The sequence below is a fragment of the Leucoraja erinacea genome, chromosome 3 (assembly GCF_028641065.1).
Source record: "Leucoraja erinacea ecotype New England chromosome 3, Leri_hhj_1, whole genome shotgun sequence".
Lineage (NCBI taxonomy): Eukaryota > Metazoa > Chordata > Chondrichthyes > Rajiformes > Rajidae > Leucoraja > Leucoraja erinaceus.
In genome coordinates, this window is record NC_073379.1 from 63,218,022 (window position 1) to 63,239,841 (window position 21,820).

General features: G+C 42.1%; 1 protein-coding gene across 5 annotated transcripts in view; it reads right to left on the reverse strand.

The window, feature by feature from the left end:
- The window catches only part of smarca2 (SWI/SNF related, matrix associated, actin dependent regulator of chromatin, subfamily a, member 2), a 119,222-nt gene that overhangs the window by 61,012 nt on the left and 36,390 nt on the right, over nt 1–21,820 (reverse strand). For all 5 annotated transcript variants that reach the window (XM_055632814.1, XM_055632813.1, XM_055632810.1 and 2 more), the window contains 8 exons: nt 20,507–20,633; nt 17,616–17,789; nt 15,485–15,658; nt 12,801–12,968; nt 11,891–11,944; nt 10,539–10,669; nt 8,260–8,317; nt 2,542–2,645 (listed from right to left, as the gene is read on the reverse strand). In XM_055632814.1, coding sequence (XP_055488789.1) covers nt 2,542–2,645; nt 8,260–8,317; nt 10,539–10,669; nt 11,891–11,944; nt 12,801–12,968; nt 15,485–15,658; nt 17,616–17,789; nt 20,507–20,633 — 990 coding nt within the window. The remainder of the gene's footprint in view (nt 1–2,541; nt 2,646–8,259; nt 8,318–10,538; nt 10,670–11,890; nt 11,945–12,800; nt 12,969–15,484; nt 15,659–17,615; nt 17,790–20,506; nt 20,634–21,820) is intronic.

Genomic DNA, 21,820 nt, shown 5'->3' on the forward strand with positions numbered 1-21,820 from the left:
GCGGCACTCCACTTGCCACTGCCTGCCATATTGAATTGAATTTCAAACAAGAGGACATGACTTCAGAATTAAGGGACAGAAGTTTAGGGGTAATATGAGGGGGAACTTCTTTACGCAGAGAGTGGTGGCGGTGTGGAATGAGCTCCCAGTGGAAGTGGTGGAGGCAGGTTCATTGGTATCATTTAAAAATAAATTGGATAGGCAGATGGATGAGAAGGGAATGGAGGGTTATGGTACGAGTGCAGGCAGGTGGGACTAAGGGGAAAAAAATTTGTTCGGCATGGACTTGTAGGGCCGAGATGGCCTGTTTCCGTGCTGTAATTGTTATATTGTTATATTGTTAATTGAATTGAATTTTATTTTTTGTCATTCAGACCTTTCGGTCTGAACGAAATTTTATTGCCTTGCAGTCATACATATAATAAAAATGACAAAAACACACAATAAACAGAAATTTAACATCCACCACAGTGAGTTCACCAGGCACCTCCTCACTGTGATGGAAGGCAAAAATCTTAAAGTCTTTGTCTCTTCCCTCCTTGTTCTCTCTGTAGCAATGGTGAAGGATTATATTTCCAAATCTGTACGAGGTGGGGCTTGGAGGCAACTCTCCACTTGGTGTTGCTCTTCTCCTTCTAGTTGGTAGAGGTCATGGGCATACACAAGGCTGTCTCATTAGCCTTGGTGAGTTGTAGTATATCCTGTAGAAGGTACAAATCTGCCTCCACTGTGCTTTGGCAGTGGAATGAGTGCATAGTAACAGATCATGTTATAGTAGAAATAAGCCATTCGGCCCATCGTCTACTCCGCCATTCAATCATGGCTGATCTATGTCTCCCTCCTAACCTCATTCTCCCGCCTTCTCCCCATAACCTCTGACACCTGTACTAATCAAGAATCTATCCATCTTTGCCTTAAATATATCACAGTCTTCTGTGGCAAAGAATTCCACAGATTCACTGCCCTCCGACTAAAGATGGGATGCCTCTCAAGTAGGCTTCTATGGTGTCAAGCTTTGAGTGTTGTTGAAGCTGCATTCGTCTGGGCAAGTGAAAAGCATTCCATCGCACTCCTGACTAAAACTTGGTAGGCAAAGGACAGGATTGGTGAATTATTCGCCACAGGGCTCTTATCATCAGATCTGCTCTTGCAGCCACACTGTAGATGGCTACTCCAGTTCTGTTTCGATAAGACTGAAATAACTGAGTTATTTTTGAGCCAAAAATGTCTCAGCCTAAATCATTAACATCTTTTCAAAACTTGATGAACTTTCTTAATATAAATTAGTAAAGGCAAATGTTCTTTCTGTTGTACCAAGGATGCTTCACAGGCCCACCACCAGATGTTATTCATGTTCCATGGTTTACCATAAACATATTATGAAGGTAAATATTTAAGGGAAGTTAAGTTAAATTTATTTTCATTGACGGATGTTTGTATCACATTTGTAACCTGGAGGTAGTTTTTTGTTTTTAAAATCTGCGTGCAAATTAAAACATTTTCTGCTTATAGATATCTAGAGCAAGTGTGACAAAAAATACTGTGTCTTAATTTTTTAAATATATACAAATTGCAATTCATATACCGTATTTCCCGGAAATGAAGACGCTATTTTTTACCCTAAAATAAGGCCCGAAAATGTACCTGCGTCTTGGAGGCCGAAGATTAGATTGTTGGCCAAGAAAGATAAACTTGGCTATCCCTCAGTACAGCGGCTGTAAAAGGACAGCACCACTGCGGGGGGGAAAAAGAGTTCCTTCCACAGCGTCAGCAGGAGTAAAGTTGCGGGGAGGGCAGGAGCATTGAGAAGGAGGGGGTTGGAGATTATGCCAGCTACTCACTCAGTAACTCGGGTGGCTGCGAGCGGTCCCCGGGACCGGACAGCGGAACTGCAGCTAGTCCCTGGGCTCGCAGGCAACCTGGGCACTACAGCCAGTCCCGGGGCTGGCGACCTGGGCGCTACAGCCAGTCCCGGGGCTCACAGGCAACCTGGGAACTACAGCTAGTCCCGGGGACGTGAGGGATCTGGGAACTGCAGCAAGTCTCGGGGACGCGGTGGATCTGGGAACTGTAGCAAGTCTCGGGGGGATGCGGGGGATCTGGGAGCTGCAGCCAGTCCCAGGGACGGGGGATCTGGGAACTGTAGCAACTCCCGGGGACGTGAGGGATCTGGGAACTGTAGCAAGTCTCGGGGGAATGCAGGCGATCTGGAAATTGCAGAAAACATTGAAAAACACGTGAAAACTATGTATTATTGGAATGTATTATCACAAACATGGGTCCTGGCCCCTACACAAAAAAGGTCACCGACCCCTGGACTAAACCAAACCCTTGATCCTGTCCTGCCAGCCATTTTTCAAAATTTAGCAACTCAAAATGCGGGTGCGTCCTCGAAGCAGGTGCGTCTTCATTGCCGGGAAATACGGTACTTTTAGAAGTCAATAAAATGTGCACTCAGCTAATTGGACAGCATGGCATAAGGTGCTTCGCTGCAATTTCTTAAAATTCTCTACAGTAATCAAGAAAAATTTGAATACATACTCAATTATCTGCTTGGCAAAAAAGTCAGATACATCTTCAATGCTAGGAACTTTAATCTTCTTTTCTCCAGTATCAGGTGCAACTGGTGTATCTTCATCTTCGTCCTGAACCAAAATGAATTTTATATTTAGCTTAAACATTGCAGATATTATACCGCCTAGAACGTGTGAAATGAGATGAACCATGAAACAAATACCAGCATGACTCAAATAAAAAGGACAAAAAAATCACTTAGACAGAGTGACATATACAGTGATACAGTGTGGAAACAGACCTTTTGGCCCAACTTGCCCACACCGGCCAACATTTCCCAGCTACACTAGTCCCACCTGCCTGCGCTTGGTTCATATGCGTCCAAACCTGTCCTATCCATGCACCTGTCTAACTGTTTCATAAACGATGGGTTAGTCCCGGCCTCAACTACTTCCTCTGGCAGCTTGTTCCATACACCCACCACCCTTTGTGTGAAAAGATACCCCTCGGATCCTATTAAATCTTTTCCATTTCACCTTACGCCGCATCTGCTCCCAGGATGAGGTGTTCCACACCAGGGCACCGCAAATGCCCTCATTCTTCAGGGAACGGGGGGTTCCTCTCCCCCACTATAGACGAGGCTTGCACCAGGGTCTCCTCCATACCCTGCAACACTGCTCTCTCTCCCCATCCTCCCCACTCGCAACAAGGGCAGAGTCCCCCTGGTCCTCACCTTTCACCCCACTAGCCAGCACATACAACAGATAGTCCTCCGTCAGTTTCGCCAACCTCCAACGTGACCCCACCACTCGCCACATCTTCCCCCCCTGTCTGACTTCCGCAAAGACCGCTCCCTCCGTAACTCCCTTGTCAATTCTTCCCTTCCCTCCCACTCCACCCCTTCCCCGGGCAATTTCCCTTGCAACCGCAAGAGATGCTACACTTGTCGCTTTACCTCCCCCATCGACTCCATTCAAGGACCCAAGCAGTCGTTCCAGGTGCGACAGAGGTTCACCTGCACCTCCTCCAACCTCATCTATTGTATCCGCTGCTCTAGATGTCAGCTGATCTTCATCGGTGAGACCAAGCGTAGGCTTGGCGATCGTTTCGCCGAACACCTCCGCTAGGTCAGCACTAACCAACCTGACCTCCCGGTGGCTCAGCACTTCAACCCCCCCTCCCATTCCGTATCCGACCTCTCTGTCCTGGGCCTCCTCCATGGCCGGAGTGAGCACCACCGTAAATTGGAGGAACAGCACCTCATATTCCGCTTGGGTAGTCTGCACCCTGGTGGCATGAACATTGAATTCTCACAATTCAGTTAACCCTTGCTGTCTCCTCCCCTTCCCAGCTCTCCCTCAGCCCTCGGGCTCCTCCTCCTTTTTCCTTTCTTCTCCCCGCCTCCCCCCACCCCCTATCAGTCTGAAGAAGGATTTTGGCCCAAAATGTTGCCTATCTCCTTCGCTCCATAGATGCTGCTGCACCCGCTGAGTTTCTCCAGCATTTTTGTGTACCTTCACCTTGAACCTATGTTCTCTGGTCCTCGATTCCCCTACTATGGGTAAAAGACTCTGTGCATCTACCCGATCTATTCCTCGCAAGATTTTGTACAACTCTATAAGATCACACCTCATCCTCCTGCACTCCAAGGAATAGAGACACTGTCTACTCAACCTCTTCCTATAGCTCACACCCTCTCGTCCTGGCAACATCCTCGTAAAACTTTTCAGAACACTTTCAAACTTGATGATAACTATCCTATAACATGGTGCCCAGAATTGAACACAATATTCTAAATGCAGTCTCACCAACTTATTGTACAACTGCAACATGACCTCCCAACTTCTATACTCAATACTCTAACTGATGAAGGCCAATGTGCCTAAAGCCTTTTTGACTACCTTATTTACCTGCGACTCGACCTTCAAGGAATCATGCACCTGTACTCCTAGATCCCTCTGCTCTACAACACCTGCCAGAGGACTACCATTTACTGTGTAGGTCCTGCCCTTGTTAGACATCCCAAAATGGAACACCTCACACTTCTGTTTTAAATTCCATCAACCATTCCTCCGCCCACCTGGCCAATCGATCCAGGTCCTGCTGTGATCTTTCACAACCACCTTCCCTATCTGGAAAAACACCCACTTTTGTATCATCGGCAAACTTGCTAACCTTGCCATGTATGTTATCATTCAAATCATTGATGTAGTTGACAAACAGTAACAAGCCCAACATCGAACCCTGAGGCACACCACTAGTCATAGGCCTCCAGTCCGAGAAGCAAACTTCCACCATCACCCTTTGCTTCCTTCCATGAAGCCAATTTGCTATCCATTCAGCTATCTCTCCGTGGATCCCATGCGATCTAACCTTCCAGAGCAGCCTACCATGTGGAACCTTGTCGAATGCCTTACTGAAATCTATGTATACAACATCTACAGCTTTGCCCTCATCAACCTTTTTGATCATGTCTTTAAAAAAAAAATCAGATTTGTGAGATACGACCTCACAAGTACAAAACCATGCTGACTATCCCTGATCAGCCCTTGCCCATCCAAATGCCTGATTAACCTATCTCTCACAATACTCTCTAGTAACTTTCCAACTACACATGTTAAGGTCACCAGCCTATAGTTCCCAGCAATTTCCTTGCAGCCCTTCTGGAAAACAGCCATAACATTTGCCACCCTCCAGTCTTCCGGCACCTCTCCTGTATTTAAGGATGACACGTAAATTTCAACAAGGGCTCCCGCAATTTCCCCTCGAGTTTCCCGCAATGTCTTCGGATATATCTGATCAGGCCCTGGAGGTTTGTCTACCTTCATACATCTTCAGTACTTTTTCGATGGTAACACTTCTCATAGCTATAGTTCAGCCAGCTATCTGTATTTTGTTAAACTATTGAGCAAAGAGAAATGTTGTGTCCCGAGTCCCCAGCTCCACCCCCTGTACACCCGTGACTGGGTGCCCAAGAATACCACCATAGTCAGCTGGATCAACAATGATAAGATGGAGTTCAGGGAAGAAATTGGGAATTTGGTGTCATGGTATCAGAAGAACAAGCTAGCTCTTAATGTCAGCACGAGAAAATAACTGGATGTTGACACAAGGAGCAGGCGTGAGAAGAGAGCCTAAGATGAACACAATCCTGTCCTTATCAAGGGGGCTACTGCAGAAACTGTCAACTGCATCAAAATTCCTGGGCATCCATATCATCATCAACCTAAACCTGATCCCTTCAATGGTACCTTTATTGTCATAGGTACCTAGGCACAATGAAATTACCTTTTTTTTTTGCATACAGTACAGTAAAAATCTTATTATACATAGGTGCAATCATACTTACAGTGCCTTCCATAATGTTTGGGACAAAGACCCATCATTTAATTGTTTGCTTCTGTACTCCACAATATGAGGTTCGTAATAGAAAGCAAAACACATGTGGTTAAAGTGCACATTGTCAGATTTTATTAAAGGGTATTTTTATACATTTTGGTTTCCCCATGCAGAAATTACAGCTGTGTTTTTACATAGTCCTGTCCATGGCTTCACAAGCGTTTGTAATTGTTTAGGTATGTTTAAATGCCTCTTTAATGCAGGTATAAGAGAGATCTCAGCATCTAGTCTTTCCTCCAGTCTTTCCATCACCTTTGGAAACTTTTATTGCTGTTTATCAACATGAGGACCAAAGTTGTGCCAATGAAAGTCAATTCTTGAGTGGCCAAGTCAATGACCCGATCTGAACCGAATTGAACATGCCTTTTATATGCTGAAGAGAAAACTGAAGGGGACTAGCCCCCAAAACAGGCATATGCTAAAGATGGCTGCAATACAGGCCTGGTGGAGCATCACCAGAGAAGCCACCCAGCAACTGGTGATGTCCATGAATCACAGACTTCACGCAGTCATTGCATGCAAAGGATATGCAGCAAAATACTAAACATGACTACTTTCATTTACATAACATTGGTGTGTCCCAAACATTATGGTGCCCTGAAATGGGGGGAATATGTATAAGCACTGCTGTAATTTCTACATGGTGAAACCAAAATGTATAAAAATGGCCTTTATTAAAATCTGACTATATGCACTTGAACCACATGCCATTTTTTCTATTGCAAATCTCAAATTGTGGAGTACCGAGGCAAATAAATAAATGACCACTTTTGAGAAGCCTACAAAACATAACTTCCTACTAATATATTCTGTCCCCTGCTGCTTCATAGCTCTAATTAAAATAATTCAAATTCCAGGATCTTTATCATCCATGCTCCTCAATCTCCTTTCATTTTTTTGCTGTCCTTCCTATATTTCAAATATCTTGGAATATTCAGTTGAGTTTTCATCACTGTACAACCATATTTCTATAAAAACAATAGGTCATATCTATTTATGACCATTCCCTTGTTGCAGTATTATAGTGAATTCCCCTACTTCCAATTCCTCCGTCTACACCGCATCTGCGCCCAGGATGTGCCATACCAGGTCATCAGAGATGTCCTCATTCTTTAGGAAATGGGGGTTCAGCTCTTCCATTATAGATGAGGCTCTCACTAGGGTCTCTTCGATATCCGCTCTTGCTCCCCCTCTCCCCATTCGTAACAAAGACAGAGTCCCCCTTGTCCTCACCTTCCACCCCATCAGCCGTCGCAATCAGCAAATAATCCTCGCCACCTCCAACTACTAGCCACATCTTCCCATTTCCAGCCCTTTCTGCTTTCCACAGAGACCGTTCCTTCCGCGACTCCCTGGTCAACTCATCCCTTCCAACCCAAACCACCCCCTCCCCAGGAACTTTCCCCTGCAACCGCAAGAGATGCAACACCTGTCCCTATACCTCCCCCCTTGACTCTGTCCAAGGACCCCAACAGCCTTTTCACGCGAGTCAGAGATTGACGCACCTCCTCCAACATCTATTGTATCCGCTGTTCCAGGTGTGGACTCCTGTATATCGGCGAGGCCAAGTGCAGGCTCGGCGATTGTTTTGCTGAATACCTCCACTCGATCTGCCTAAACCTACCTGATCTCCTGGTTGCTAAATACTTTAACTCCCCCTCCCATTCCCACACTGACCTTTACGTCCTGGGCCTCCTCCATTGTCAGAGTGAGGCCCAGTGCAAATTGGAGGAACAGCACCTCATATTTTGCTTGGGTAGCTTACATCCCAGCGGTATGACCATTGACTTCTCTAACTTCAAGTAGCCCTTGCTTTCTCTCTCTCTCCATCCCCTCCCCTTCCCAGTTCTCCTACAAGTCTTACAGTCTCCGACTACATATCATCTCTGTACCACCCACTCCCCTGACACCAGTCTAAAGAAAGGTCTCAACCCAAACGTCACCCATTCCTTCTCTCCAGAGTGCTGCCTGTGTGCTGCTTAGTTACTCCAGCTTTTTATGTCTATCTTCAGTTTAAACCAGCATCTGCAAGTTTGTTCTTATAATATCCTATATCCTAGAAGGATATTGCTTCCAGTCCTGTTGACATATAACCTATCTATACAGGCCCCAGCTGCTCCAGAAGTGCTCTCAGAAATCTAAAATCCCACAATTCCAACACATTAATTTATTCTAGCCTCTATTTCTGTTTTTGTAAGCACATGGCACTGGATTCACAAGCGAAAAACAATTATTTGACAGAATGCAAAGTAGTAATAGCCCAATAAAGAAAATACACCCAATATAGAAAAATAGGAATTGTGAAATTAAAAAAAGCTCAAACATGCTATAAAAAAATTCACAAACCTCATCTTCATAATCTGATCCACTCTCTTCAGTGTCTGATCGTGGGGCCACTTCATACCTAAAATGGTGGCAAAACCCCCCCAGTAAATTAACATGATGATTGATTGAAAACAAAAAATACTGTAAGGATATATTATAAAATCATCTCAAATAATTTAATGAAAATTAATTGTGTATTACCCAAACATTTTGGTTATAACTGTAAAGTGCAAACAAAAGATTATTTAAAAAAAATTATAAATGAAACTTCAGGAAGCGAAGCAGTAAACACATACATTGATGGCGTCGAAGTAGAGATGGTCAAAAGCTTCAAGTTTTTAAGAATAAAAATCAGCAGCAATTTGGCCTGGACCAGCCACATTGAAGCTATGGCCAAGAAAACACACCAACGTCGCCACTTCCTTGGAAGGCTTAGGAAGTTTGGCATGTCCTCAACAACCCTCACCAACCTCTACAGATGCGTCGTTGAAAGCATTTTATCGGGATGCATCACAACATGGTTTGGGAACAGCTCCATCTAAGACCGCAAAAAAAGTGCAGTTGTGGACCTAGCCCCGACCATCATACAAATCAGCCTCCCTTCCATTAACTCCATATACATTTTACGCTGCTTCAGCAAGGCCATGTCTTACCGGTCATTCCCTGTTCTCCCCTCTCCTATCAGGCAAGAGGTACTGACGTTTGAAAACACATACCTCCAGATTTAGGGACAGTTTCTTTCCAACTGTTATCAGGCAACTGAACCATCCTCTCACCAGCTAGAGTGTGATCCTGACCTCCCATCTACCTCAATGGAGACTTTTGAACCATCTTTAATTGGACTTTATCTTGCCTTAAATTGTATAACCTTTATCTGTACCCTGTGGACGGCATTATTATAATGTCGTTTTTTCCCCCACTGAATTGCACCCAAAAAAGCTTTTCACTGTACCTCAATACACGTGGCAATAATAAGAAACTAAACAAGCATAGTTAAATAATCTGTATTTTTCTTCTGAATAGATCCTAATAAAGAAACACTTCTTGTCAACAAAAGCTGTGCACTCACCTACTTTTATTGTCTGTTAAAAGAGATGCAATATTTGTCAGTATTGCACTTCACAACACTAGATACACAATTTAAATATAAAAGCAGAAAATGCCAGAAATTAATGGGTCAAACATGCACCATCAATGGAGAGCGAATCAGTTAACATTTCAGATCAAAGAAATGCCCAAAATTGTTAACGGTTTCTTTCTCCACAGTAAATGCAGCAATTTGTGATCTAGATCTTCCTTGTAATTTTTGATTTGTGCACAGAAATAAATGTTGGCTCATTCTTCCCAACAAGGATATTTTTTGAATATCCCCTTGTGGGGAATTTATCTGAAATTACCAAATTCAGGCGACTGTAACGAAATGTAAAGACAGGTTAATTTCACAGCAATTGTATGACACCTACGTCAGACTCCTATTCATAGATTATAGCTCTACTTTCAATAGCAATCCCATCCAAGCTAATCTCCAAACTCGTGGAATTTGGAGTCAGCACTCACCTCTGAAACTCGATCCTCAACTTTCTGACTAACAGACCACAATCAGTGAAGATCGGTAACAAATCATATTCTACGATAAACCTCAACATTGGTACCCTGCAGGGATGTGTTCTCAGCCCACTTCTATACTCCTTATACACTCATGACTGTGCAGCCAAATACCAATCCAAGTCAATTTACAAATTCGTAGACCGGCCCACCGTAGTAGGCCGGATATCAAATAATGACAAGATGGAGTACAGAAAGGAGATTGTGAACCTCGTAACCCGGTGCCAAGACAACCACCTCTCCCTCAATTTCAGCAAGACAAAGGAGATGTGATCGACTTCAGGAATCGTTGCAGCACACATACCCTGGTATACATTGATGGCGCCGAATTAGAGATGGTTGGAAGCTTCATGTTCTTAGGAATAAATATCACCAGCCATATCGAAGCAATGGCCAAGAAAGCACACCAATGCATCTACATCCTTAGAAGACTTAGGAAGTTCAGCATTTCCACAACAAACCTCACAAACGTCCACAGTTGCACCGTAGAAAGAATTTTATCGAGAAGCATCACGGTTTGGGAACAGTGGCAGCAACAAACAGGAAGCATTATGCAATATTTTAAAGATAGATCCTGAAGAACCAAGAGAGTTGCTGCAGTGAATAAGAGTATATCACATCAATGTTAGGATGATAGAACAGAAAGGAGCACCGCTGCATCTTTAATACGCCAAATGCAAACATGATATACTTACCCAGGATTCATTTCCAACCAAGCATCCAACAGGATAGCTTTTGGAGCCTCAGGCCCTTGCAGAACTTTGCCAGTTTCAACATGGACAACTTTGACTGGTAAATCACTCATCTGGCTGCTTTCATCCAAGAGCTTTAATAAATATAGAATTCATAACTTAGAGAAGCAAGATCATACACTTCAAGTTGACACCCTCAAAATAAGTAATCAAGTAAGTTTATCTTTTTGTTAGAAGTCCAAGGAAAGTTGGATATGGATTAAGCATCCCCCAAAAAATATTGAATATAAATAAACATGAAACCTTAAAGAAACCAAGACCGTAAAAGTCTGAAAATCACATTTGGAATATTGTGTGTAGTTCTGGCTGCCCAGCTATAGGACAAGTTCATCAAGTTAGAAAGGGTGCAAAAGATTCACAATATTATGCTGGGCTTATGTTATAAGGAGAGGTTAGGACTTATTTCTTCGAAACATAGGGGGCCGATGGGTACAAGATCAGTCCTTTTCCTGCAAGGGGGGAAGATTCTAAAAATGGGGTACATGGGCTTAAGATGAAAAGGGAGAGATTTAAAAGGGACATTAGGAGCAATATTTTCAGTCATAGGGTCCATATATGGAATGAGCTTCCAGAGAAAGCTATAGAAGTGGATACAATTACGACTTTTAAAAGACATTTGGATAGATATGGATAGGAAGGGTTTATAGGGTTATGGGCCGAATGCAGGCAAAACAGAATAGTCCAGTTTGTTCAAGATAAACATAAAAGTAACTCAGCAGGGTCAGGCAGCACCCTTTGCGTCTATCTTTGGGTGAATAACTCTCTGCCACAGAGGGTAGTTGAGGCCAGTTCATCGGCAGTTCTTTGTGGCCCTTGTGGCTACAGGGGGTATGGAGAGAAGGCCGGGATACTGAGTGGATGCCAGCCATGATCTTGGTCAAGAGCATGGACACCTGATTTCTATGTTTCTATAGACCAGCATCGGCAGTTCTTTGTTTCTACAGCCCAGTATGCCAACTTGGTCAACATGGACAATGTGGGCTAATAGGACTGTTTTGATGCTGTACAGTTCTATGTATCAATTTCAAATTCAATTTCAATGCTCAGTTTTAAGCAGGAAAGTTATTTTGGGGTTGCCAACTATGACCCCCAAATCCCACACTGACATTAAGTAGGCATTAAGTAGGCACCAATTTAATTACTAAGGTAATCATTTCCATTCATCTTCCTTGCTACAATTTTTTTTTTTAAGTAAGCACTGTGCATCTAAATTAATTCTCACTTCATAGCCATACTTATATTGATGGGCACAAAAATTCTAAACAAAATTGCAAAGCAATGACAAAATAACTCACTTCACTATCAGGAGCAAGGCTAGAACTTGTTCCTTCGGCGGGTTCCTCAGTTTTCTGTTGGTTTTAAAAAGGATTGAAAAATTATAGTTGGCCTTAAGAAAAACTGTTTAACTATGAACAATGCTATTTAACCTCAATGAGGAAATTTAGGAGGAAAGACAAAAGAAGACACCTAGAACAGCATATCCTCAGACAGTGTTATTTCACGTATAAGAGAACGTAAATATACCTTTAATTAAATGCCTCTAGCATAGCTCAGACAAAAGCACAGCTCACCAAGAAACATTCCTATCAACTTGTTGACATGGCAATAAATTTCTTGAATCTTGAATCTTGAAATCAGTGGGAAAGGGCTTGAAACTAGTAAATTCAATTCAATAGAGAATCAAGAATACTCTTAATGTCCAAATTGGCAGCAGTTTGACACTAGTTTAAAGCATCTACTCTCTAAAATATTAAAAGGGTTCAGCTGTGATAGTACATTTTTCTTTTACACCATCAAATGGGCTGCCAATACACATTACCTATTGATCTAGAATAACAATTTAAGCAAAGACACCAAAATACTATCCATTCTATCCAGATGAAGCAATTACAATTGAATGGCTTTGAAAAAAACAGGAAATGAAGAGAGATACAGACTAGAAGATGAAACATTTAAAACCAAAGATGGGAAAAGGGAAATGTAAATCAAAGGGGAAAAAAATTGTTCATCAATCAAATTTCAAATTACATGCCGCAGAAATCTGAGTGACCATTTCTTAGCCGTTCAAACCCAAAGCAAGACAGGAAAATAAATACTATCTTAAATTAACTCTTAAGAGTACCATGTACAATTAGCCACCCAAAAAATCAAAATGCTCCTGGATTCTGAATACATACACGTTATAAGTAGTAAGCGCTCACAAACCTTCTTTTTCTTTTTCTTCTTCTTTTCCTTAGCAGCTTGAGCAGCTTTATGTTCATAGACCAGTTTAGTAAGGCTTGCTACATACTCATCTGTTTGTTGAAGCAGATATGCCAAACGTTTATCCTTTTTCTGATCAATTAGCTTACGATAACCTTCTTCATCTTCTGCCTGTTTTCATAAAGTCAAAATAATAATTAATTTTAGGTAACAATGGCTTCTTAAAAGTATCTCCACCCCTTCTCCCCCACCCCCCTCTTTTAAAGGATTTACCATACACTGTGCTAGCCGTCTTAACCTTCCTGTTCATCGCAGAGTGTGGCTTTGCACCGTGTGACATTCAGACAGCGCTCCCCCCGCTTGCCCTGGCCCCCGCCTTGGCGATGTGTGCGGGTGTGTGTGTGGGCGCGTGTGTTCCACTCTGACAGTCGGCGTTCCAATTCCTGGTTTTTCAGGCGAGTGCCGGCAACTTGACAGTCGTTGGCAGTCCGCTGAAGAATCGCCAGTGGGACAAGCCCTTCGCTGTCTAACCAAATGTCCACATGGTATTTATACACCATCTTAAGTTCCCAAACTTAATTTAACCCCATCAATAATCCACGTTTTCCATTATTTTTGTGTTTAATCCATATCTTACTTCAAGTACAATAACACTAGTTGCCTTAACCATACTTTGTGGAGAGGATCCACAATTTAACCAGTCTCTATTATCCATGAATGTGCCATTGGTTGCATGGTAAGTTGCATACAAGTACATCTTACATCTATAACCACAAATTGCATCAATACCCTATTTGCAGTAAAATTCCAATAATCCACAATCTGCCCGTTCAGAAATTCTGACGGTTCAGCATCTGCTCACCAGGTACCCAGTTCTATTCCATGCACTGGGGGCCCAGTTTCTGCAGAGCCTTTAACCTTGGCTGGTTCTGTTAGCTATAATCCCTTGAAACCTACTGGGTTCACTGGAAATTTTAATTTACGAAGTAACATCTTAAAAACATGAACTAAAAGCATGTTGAAGTATTAACAGAATATATTCGAGAACACAGTCGAGAAAATATACTAGCATTGCACCAATGTCATGAGCATGTTGGATTAACGGAGTGTTAAGGGCCTGTCCCACTTGGCGATTTTTTTGGCGACTGCCGGCGTCATATCAGTGTCGCCAAAAGATTTTGAACATTTCAAAATCCAGCGGCGACAAAAAAATGTTGCGACACTCTGCGCGTCATACGTCATCACGCCGCAAATTTTTCGGTGACCTGATACGTCAGTCAATGATGCCAGCAGTCGCCGAAAAAAATCGGCAAGTGGGACAGGCCCTTTAGTCTACCAATACACCAAGATGGCTGCAATTTTAAAATAATCTATTCCTCTCGAAAAAGAGTTGAATTTCTTTGTTTACATCATATGGTTTTATAATTCCATGCCATTACTTGAAGTGACTGGTCTCACCCTCAGATCCCTCAGCTTCGGGGAAACTTATTTTCTCAGGTTCTTACCTTCCCAGAGATATGATAATTTTTCAGATCACATTCTCCGGGCTCTGCGGCCTACCATCAATGGAGCTGGTAGCCGCCTTGGACTGTCGGGAGCCGCACCGCGGGGCGCGGACTTAACATCGGAAGGGAATCCCTTGCCTGGGATCTCTCCCACCGTGGCCTGAGTACTTACCAACAAGGGCTTGCAGTTTCGGGAGAGGCTGGTTGGGAGCTCCAACGCCGCAGAAGGTTCAACCAGCCCCGACGCGAGGTTTGATCGCCCGGCGCGGGGAGTTGACAACCCTCCGATGCGGGAGCTGAACGCCTCGACACGGAGGGCCCGAACGCCACCGGCTACGGGAGTCAAGATCATCCCGTGAACGGGGACTCGAGGTCCCCGACCAAGGAAGAACACAAGGGAAGGACTTGAACTTTATTTCGCCTTCCATCACAATGAGGAATGTGTATGAGTCACTGTAGTGGATGTTCATGTTAAAATGTGTTTTTGAGTCTGTTGCTTTTTAATTGTATGACTGACCTGGCCAATGAAATTCCTTGTATGTTGCAAAACATACCTGGCGAATAAAATCTGATTCTGATTCTTCTGATTCTAAAACCAAATGTTAGTTTTAGAGATACAGCATGGAAACAGGCCCTTTGGCTCACCGAGTCCATGCCGACCATTGATTATCCTTTCATACTAGTTCTATGTTATCCCACTTTCACATCCACACCTTACACACTAGGGGCAATTTACAGAAACCAATTATTCTACAAATCTACATATCTTTGGGAGGAAACCAGAGAAAACCCACATGGTCATAGGGATATCGTGCAAACTCCACACAGACATGACCCGAGATCAGGATTAAACATGAGCAGCAGCTCTACCAGGTGCTCACAGATACTAAATTCTAAGCATCTAGATTTGCAATATGTCCTGTAGACACACCTTCTAATCAAATGCTCCATTATCTACTTAAAAAAAAACAGAGATACTGATAAAAGCACATTTAAATGAACAAAAACAATGATAGATTCAGAATTGCTGCCAGTCATCCCTTCGCACAAAGTATTGCTTTGTTTTAGTACTTTCAATCTGGTTAACTTCCTACATACATATTAAGGGAACATAAGAGATTTTATTAATAAATAGCTTTCTACAGTAAAATAAAACAATAGGAACAATCTATTCTAAATTACCATTAGCCTCCTCATTCTCTCTTTTTCAATCCTCTCAGTTTCCTTCTTTTGTTCACGTTCTGTGTTCGCATGCCAAGTACCAATGGCTCTGGAAAGCTTCTGAATTTTCCCAGTAACTGAACGATGATATTCCTTGAAGTCTTTTGCATGCTGCAATATGCTGTTGAGATATTCCTAAAATATGCATAACAAAAATGTCAGAAGATTGAGGCATAAGAAGATTGCAAAATCCACTTTTCAATGTAAAAACTGGGGGAATAAAAGCAGCGTCAGAACACTAAAGATTGCTAGAACCACAAACATAATACTCAAGTGCTCCGCCATTTAATGTCACAGTTGACTAATTCCTCTGCATTCCCACCTAACTGTGTAATCCTGTGCCCCCTTGTTTATCAGGAATCTTTCCACCTTTGCTTTAAAAATAATCAAAGACACTACTTCAGTCACTTCTCAATCTATCATGCAAACCAGCTTTGCCTCGATTGACTCTAATTACATTTCACTGTCTCAGGAAAGTAGCCAATATAGTCAACGACCACTCACATCCCCAATGATTCCCTCTTCTCCCTTGTCCCGTCAGGCAGGAGATACAGTTTGAAAGTATGTACCACCAGATTTAAAAACAACAGTTAGGCTCTTGAACGGACCTCTCACAAGCTAAAGGTTGTAGGCCTGATCTCTCAATCTACCTTGTTCTGGCCCTTGCACTTTAAAAAATATATACACTTTCTCTCTAACTGTAATATTACAATCTGCACTCTGTTCCCTCTCTTTTTGACTACCTGTGTTACTCACGCATGATTTGATTAAACTCATGTATGGTTTGGCTGACCTGGATAGTACGCAACAGTTTTTTCCACCCACTATATCTTGGTACATTTGACAATAATGAACCAATACCAATACTCTGATGATTATCAAAGAATCTATGACTTTAGTAACTTTCGAGATACAGCGTGAAAACAGGCCCTTCGGCTCACCGAGACCACACCGACCAGCGATCACTCCGTACACTAGCACTGGGAGTAATTAACAGAAGCCAATAAACCTACAAACCCGTTTGTCTTTGGGGAGCGGGAGGGAACCAGAGCACCTGGAGAAAACCCATATGGTCATAGTAAAAATTTACGAACTCCGTACAGACATCATCTGCAGTCAGGATCGTACCCAGGTCTCTGGCACTGAAAGCAGCAACTCGACCGCTGCGCCACTGTGGCGCCCATAAATGTGACCTCATGGAGATAAAAGATTTTGCCTCATCGGTCTTAAATGACCGAACCTTTATAATTAAAAAAAAAAAACCCACTCCAAATTCTCTTACAAAAGGAAACATTAATTCTATTTCCATCATGTCATGACTCCCAAGGTTCATAATCATCACTTCTCACTCGTCTACATTCGGCAGATGCAACATTCAGCAGATCCTTCATAATTCAACCCACACTTTCCTGGTATCAGTCTAGTAACCTTGGCTTAACTACTTCCAAAGAATTTCATTTCTTCCTGAAATAAGGAGACCAATTTTGCACAGTACTCTAGTTATATTTCCATCAGTGCTCTGCACAACTGAAGGATATACTCCCCACTTTTGTAAAATACTAAAACCAAAATTTTAGGCAACATAAAAAAGATTAACATTCCCACCAACACTGGGGAATCCTTGTCTCCTGACTGCTCAAAATAGGTAAGAGGCATTCGTGAAGGTACTGAGCTCAAGTCCATGCATATCAACCACGTAGAAATCTTGCATATATGGCAGAAAAACTATCCACCGACTGCCCCATCAGACATCTGATTGTCCTTTGATACACCTTATATACATTATGTAACAATACCAATTACTTTCCATCCGACAAACACCCATGTAATATACACATTACACAGCAGACACATTAAATGGTATTGCAGTGTTGACTGAACACTAGTTTTATAGATGTGACGGACCTGTTACATATAAAATCAACAAAACAAATTTACTTTATAGATTTATGAAGATCTTCATAAATTTACTCTATTTTAATGCAAATCTGATCACACTGGAAAGTCATTCAACAACTTTTTATTTTACAAAATGATTGGAGCAATTGTTTTCTCTATGTAATTCAAAAGCAAGTTCAAAAACTTTGTATACCTGATGTTTTTGCCTGCGCTTACGCTCTTGTTCAATCTTTTGTTGCTTCTCCAGTTTCTCTGTGATACGAGCCTCTCTCAGTGATTGCCTTTTACTTCGTTTATAGGCTTTCACATTCAATGCTGTCTCCAGAGTTGTATCACGGCGCATGCAGGCAACTACTTCTTGTCTTAGCTACATTTTGAAAAGAAAAATATTATAAAGTTCAAAATGTTTTCATGACAAAATTGCTAAAGTTTAATTTTACCTTCTACACCATGAGCTTTAATCAGTAGAAAAACACAAAATGGTTTACATTTTGACATTATTATTGAACAAGTATGCAGAAAGTTAGAAATGTCCTACTTTCTTAAAACCTAAATGCAAGTACAAAGCCAAACCTACAGATATGTCATTAAGATGAGGTTTATGATATTTCTGATCTGGATTGGTAATTCATTTTGCTGCCACTTTTGCTCCCATGATAATTCTTGCAATAGATAAGACACAAAATGATGGAGTAACTCTCCAGGGTAGGCAGCATCTCTGGAGAGAAAGAATGGGTGACTTTTCGGATCGAGACCCTTCTTCAGTCTGAAGGGTCTCGACCCGAAATGTCACCCCTTCCTTCTCTCCAGAGATGCTGCCTGACCCGCTGAGTTATTCCAGCATTTTATGTCTATCTTTGGTTTGAGCCAGCATCTGCAGTTCCTTCCTACACAATTCTTACAATAGCTGTGTTGTCACTGCACTTCAAATGTAAAGATCTCTCAAGGAAATATGGGATCCTTAGCTTTAGTGTGTTTTTACAATACTGGGTACAAAAAGTGTGACATCATATCTATGTAACTGTTAAAAGTTTTATCTTGTATATGGATGTATTTGTTTGTGTGTGTACTTGTTTGTTTGTTTGTGTATAATCAGATCTTCGTAAAAAAACGATGCAGTAACGGTAAAATGTTTACATATTCCGGTAAACATTTTCCCTATGGAATCCAAAATCTAGTTATCTGAAAATTTCATGCTTTATTTCTCAATTTATTACTGAAAATGGTCAAAATCTGACAAAACTTTGAATTTAAAAACAACTGTCTTTCGCTTATGATGTCACAATGGGTCTGCGTGCCCTTCTTCCACACGCTGCAAGTGACATGACCCCCCCCCACCCGTTATTCAAAATACGCAGCCGGAGATGAAGTCGGGCCGTCGACTGAAGACCAAAGATCATAGCTGAGGACTGCGGTGGTCCAACTCGTGGTCCTTTGGTCGACGCTCATCCGTTCGCGCCTCAGGTCCGGTTCTCGGCTCAGGGCCGTGCCTCTGTGCCCCTCTCTGTGCCTCTGTGTCCCTCTGTATCCCTCTCTGTGCCTTTGAGTCCCTCTCTGTGCCTCTGTGTCCCTCTCTAGCCGCGCCTGCGAGTTGGGGGCTAAGCGCGAGTGGATAGGAAGGGGGATGGGGTAAAAGGAGCGAATGAATAATATTAATATAATATCAAGGGGGGTGGTTAATGTGTGTGTGTGTGACGCCGCAGGCCCCCCCCCCCTCAAACGCTCGTTGAGGGGACGGGACCCGACGGGTCCCACTTGGTCTAGTCATACATAAAACTGAAGTTCACAAATGAATTATTTCAACATGATTCAGATTAATCAAAAACCCTCACAGCGGCAGTACATGACAGGGAGAGATAGTCCATTGTTGGCTGGGGAAGGTGCGAACTCAAGAGGGATACAATGTGGAGAGCTGAGGAACTGGTTAAACAACTGGGGAAGAGGAAGGGGGCATGGGGTAGGTAGAAGTTACTTAAAATTAGAGAATTCAATATTCATCCCACATGGGTTTTAAGCTCTCCAAGTTTGATATGAGGTGCTGTTCCACCAATTTGCATGTGGTCTCACTCTGGCAATGGAGGTGGCGCAGGACAGAAAGGTCAGTATTGGAATGGGAAGGAGAATTGAAAAGGTTGGCAACTGGGAGATCCCGTAGGCCTTGGCGGACTAAGTGCAAGTGTTTAGTGAAAAGGTTGACGAGTTTCCCTTTGATCTCACTGACGTACTGGATTCCACGGCAGGAACAGTCAATGCAATAGATGAGATTGGAAGGGATAGACGTAAACCAATGTCTTGCCGGAAAGGATGGTCAAGGTGGTTTGTGTGGGAAGGAATGAGTGAATGTATTTGCTGAGGGAGCGGTCTTTGCAGAAGGCGGGAAGGGGTGGAGATGGAAAGATGTGATTAGTGGTGGGATCCCGTAGGAGGTGACAGAAATGTTGGAGGACAGTGTTTTGGATGTGGAGGCTGGTGGGGTGAAAGGTAGGGTTAGGGGAACTCTGCCTTTGTTGCGTCAGGGGGTAAGGGGAGTGAGAGAAATATGGAACAGAGGAGACGTGTGAGGGGCTCATCTATGATAGAAGGGGGGACCCCACGTTCCCTGGAGAATGAAGACATCCCACATGTTCTCGTATGGAACACCTCATCCTGGGAGCAGATGCAGCAGAGACTGTGGAGTTGAGAGCAGGGAATAGCATCTTTGCAAGAGGCAGGGTGGGAGGCATAGTCCAGATAACTGTGGGAGTCAGTAGGCTTGTAATAGATGACAGATAGATTGAGAAAGAGGTGCCCCAGATTACTGTTCACACCCAAACTACCATATAGAATCAACCATATTGGTGTAAATATGGCCACATGCATTTTGAGCGAGTATGACAGATCTCTTTTGAAGAATATTCAGAAACCATGGTAGCTTTATGGTATCCATTAAGAGCAGTCAACTTTTAATTTATCTGAAGGAAAACAAAATTAGCACATGAGGGTTGTGGAATTAATAGCAGTTATTTTAAAGAACTAGTACAGATCTCATCAGTGGAATAATGTCCTTTCATGTTGCATCATTATACAATTTAAATAAATACTAACCTGTCTTTGGAAATTGAGCAGGCGAAGTGCTTTTAATTCGACTGTAGCTTTATTGCGCAAATCTGGTGGCAAAGAACCAGGTAAGTTTTCAAGCTCTTGAATACGATGAGCAATTCGAGCTTGAAGTCTTTGAGACAAGAAAATTAAAATTTATGTTAACAGCTAGCATTTTGGGAGCAACGGCTCATTTTTGTATGTTCAAAATCTAAAAATGTTTTGAAAAGGTATATTACCGAAGTTTATGTTGACCCGGTTCAATTATATAGAATGATTAGAAGAAGGTATAAGAGTCTGCAAACTGTGACCTCAGGATCAGCTCATTTCCAAAAACCATCAGGTTCTTGAAAAGTAAATACCAACTAAACTACAAACTTCAGGCTTTTATTTTGCACCAATATTATTTTTTTCTAGTTTATTGTGCTAGCTTTACAGACCTGTTATGCTGTCATTTTTCAATTTTCAGTGCATATGACAATTAAACACACTTACTCTTGGCAGATAAGCATAAACACAAGTCTGAGCTAGTGCTATGAGTAAGCCATTTCCTATTGGATCTACTTCCTTAGCAATTTTCCCGCATATCTTATATTCTAGCCCCTCACACACTCATCTCGTTTGATTTTGAAAGCACCAATACTTCAATCATTTTCTATAACAGTGAGTACATTATAATTAACTTCCGATTATGAGATTTATTAGTACTTTCCCAAAAACAAAAGGCTCCAAACTGTACAAACGCACTTGTTTAAAGATTTCAGCAGTGGCACCACATTTCTAAAGGTTTATCTTAGCATGAATCTGCCATAACCAATTCTTTCACATGGGCAAAACACTTGGGAAAAAAAGCAAATTTGCTTTTTGAAATATGTTAAACCTTGATTGGCAAATGACATTTTAAGAGAAACTAATTTAGAAAAATCGAGTAAAATAATTAGAAAATCCAAGATATTTTAGCATCTGATTATTTTTGATGTGTAAATTAAACTAATATGTTCTTAATGCAGTAAACTCAGGTGGTATTTGAAATAAAAAGTATATAAACGCCTTTTAACAATTTAAAAAAAAAGAACTCAATCTTTAAGGTATTTGCTCACTAGTAATACCACTCTTGCTAATATAAATTGTAAAGTTATCAGGCTAACTACCTTCTGATATAAAGAGGGATTTTGGGGGCCAAGTCTGTATCTCCATGAAAGAAGCAACACAGGTAGATAAGGCAGTTCTGGTTGTTCCATTAAAGGAGGGGCGTGGAGGATATGGAAAGGGTGCAAAAGAGGTTTACCAGGATGCTGCATGGATTAGATTGTATTAGCA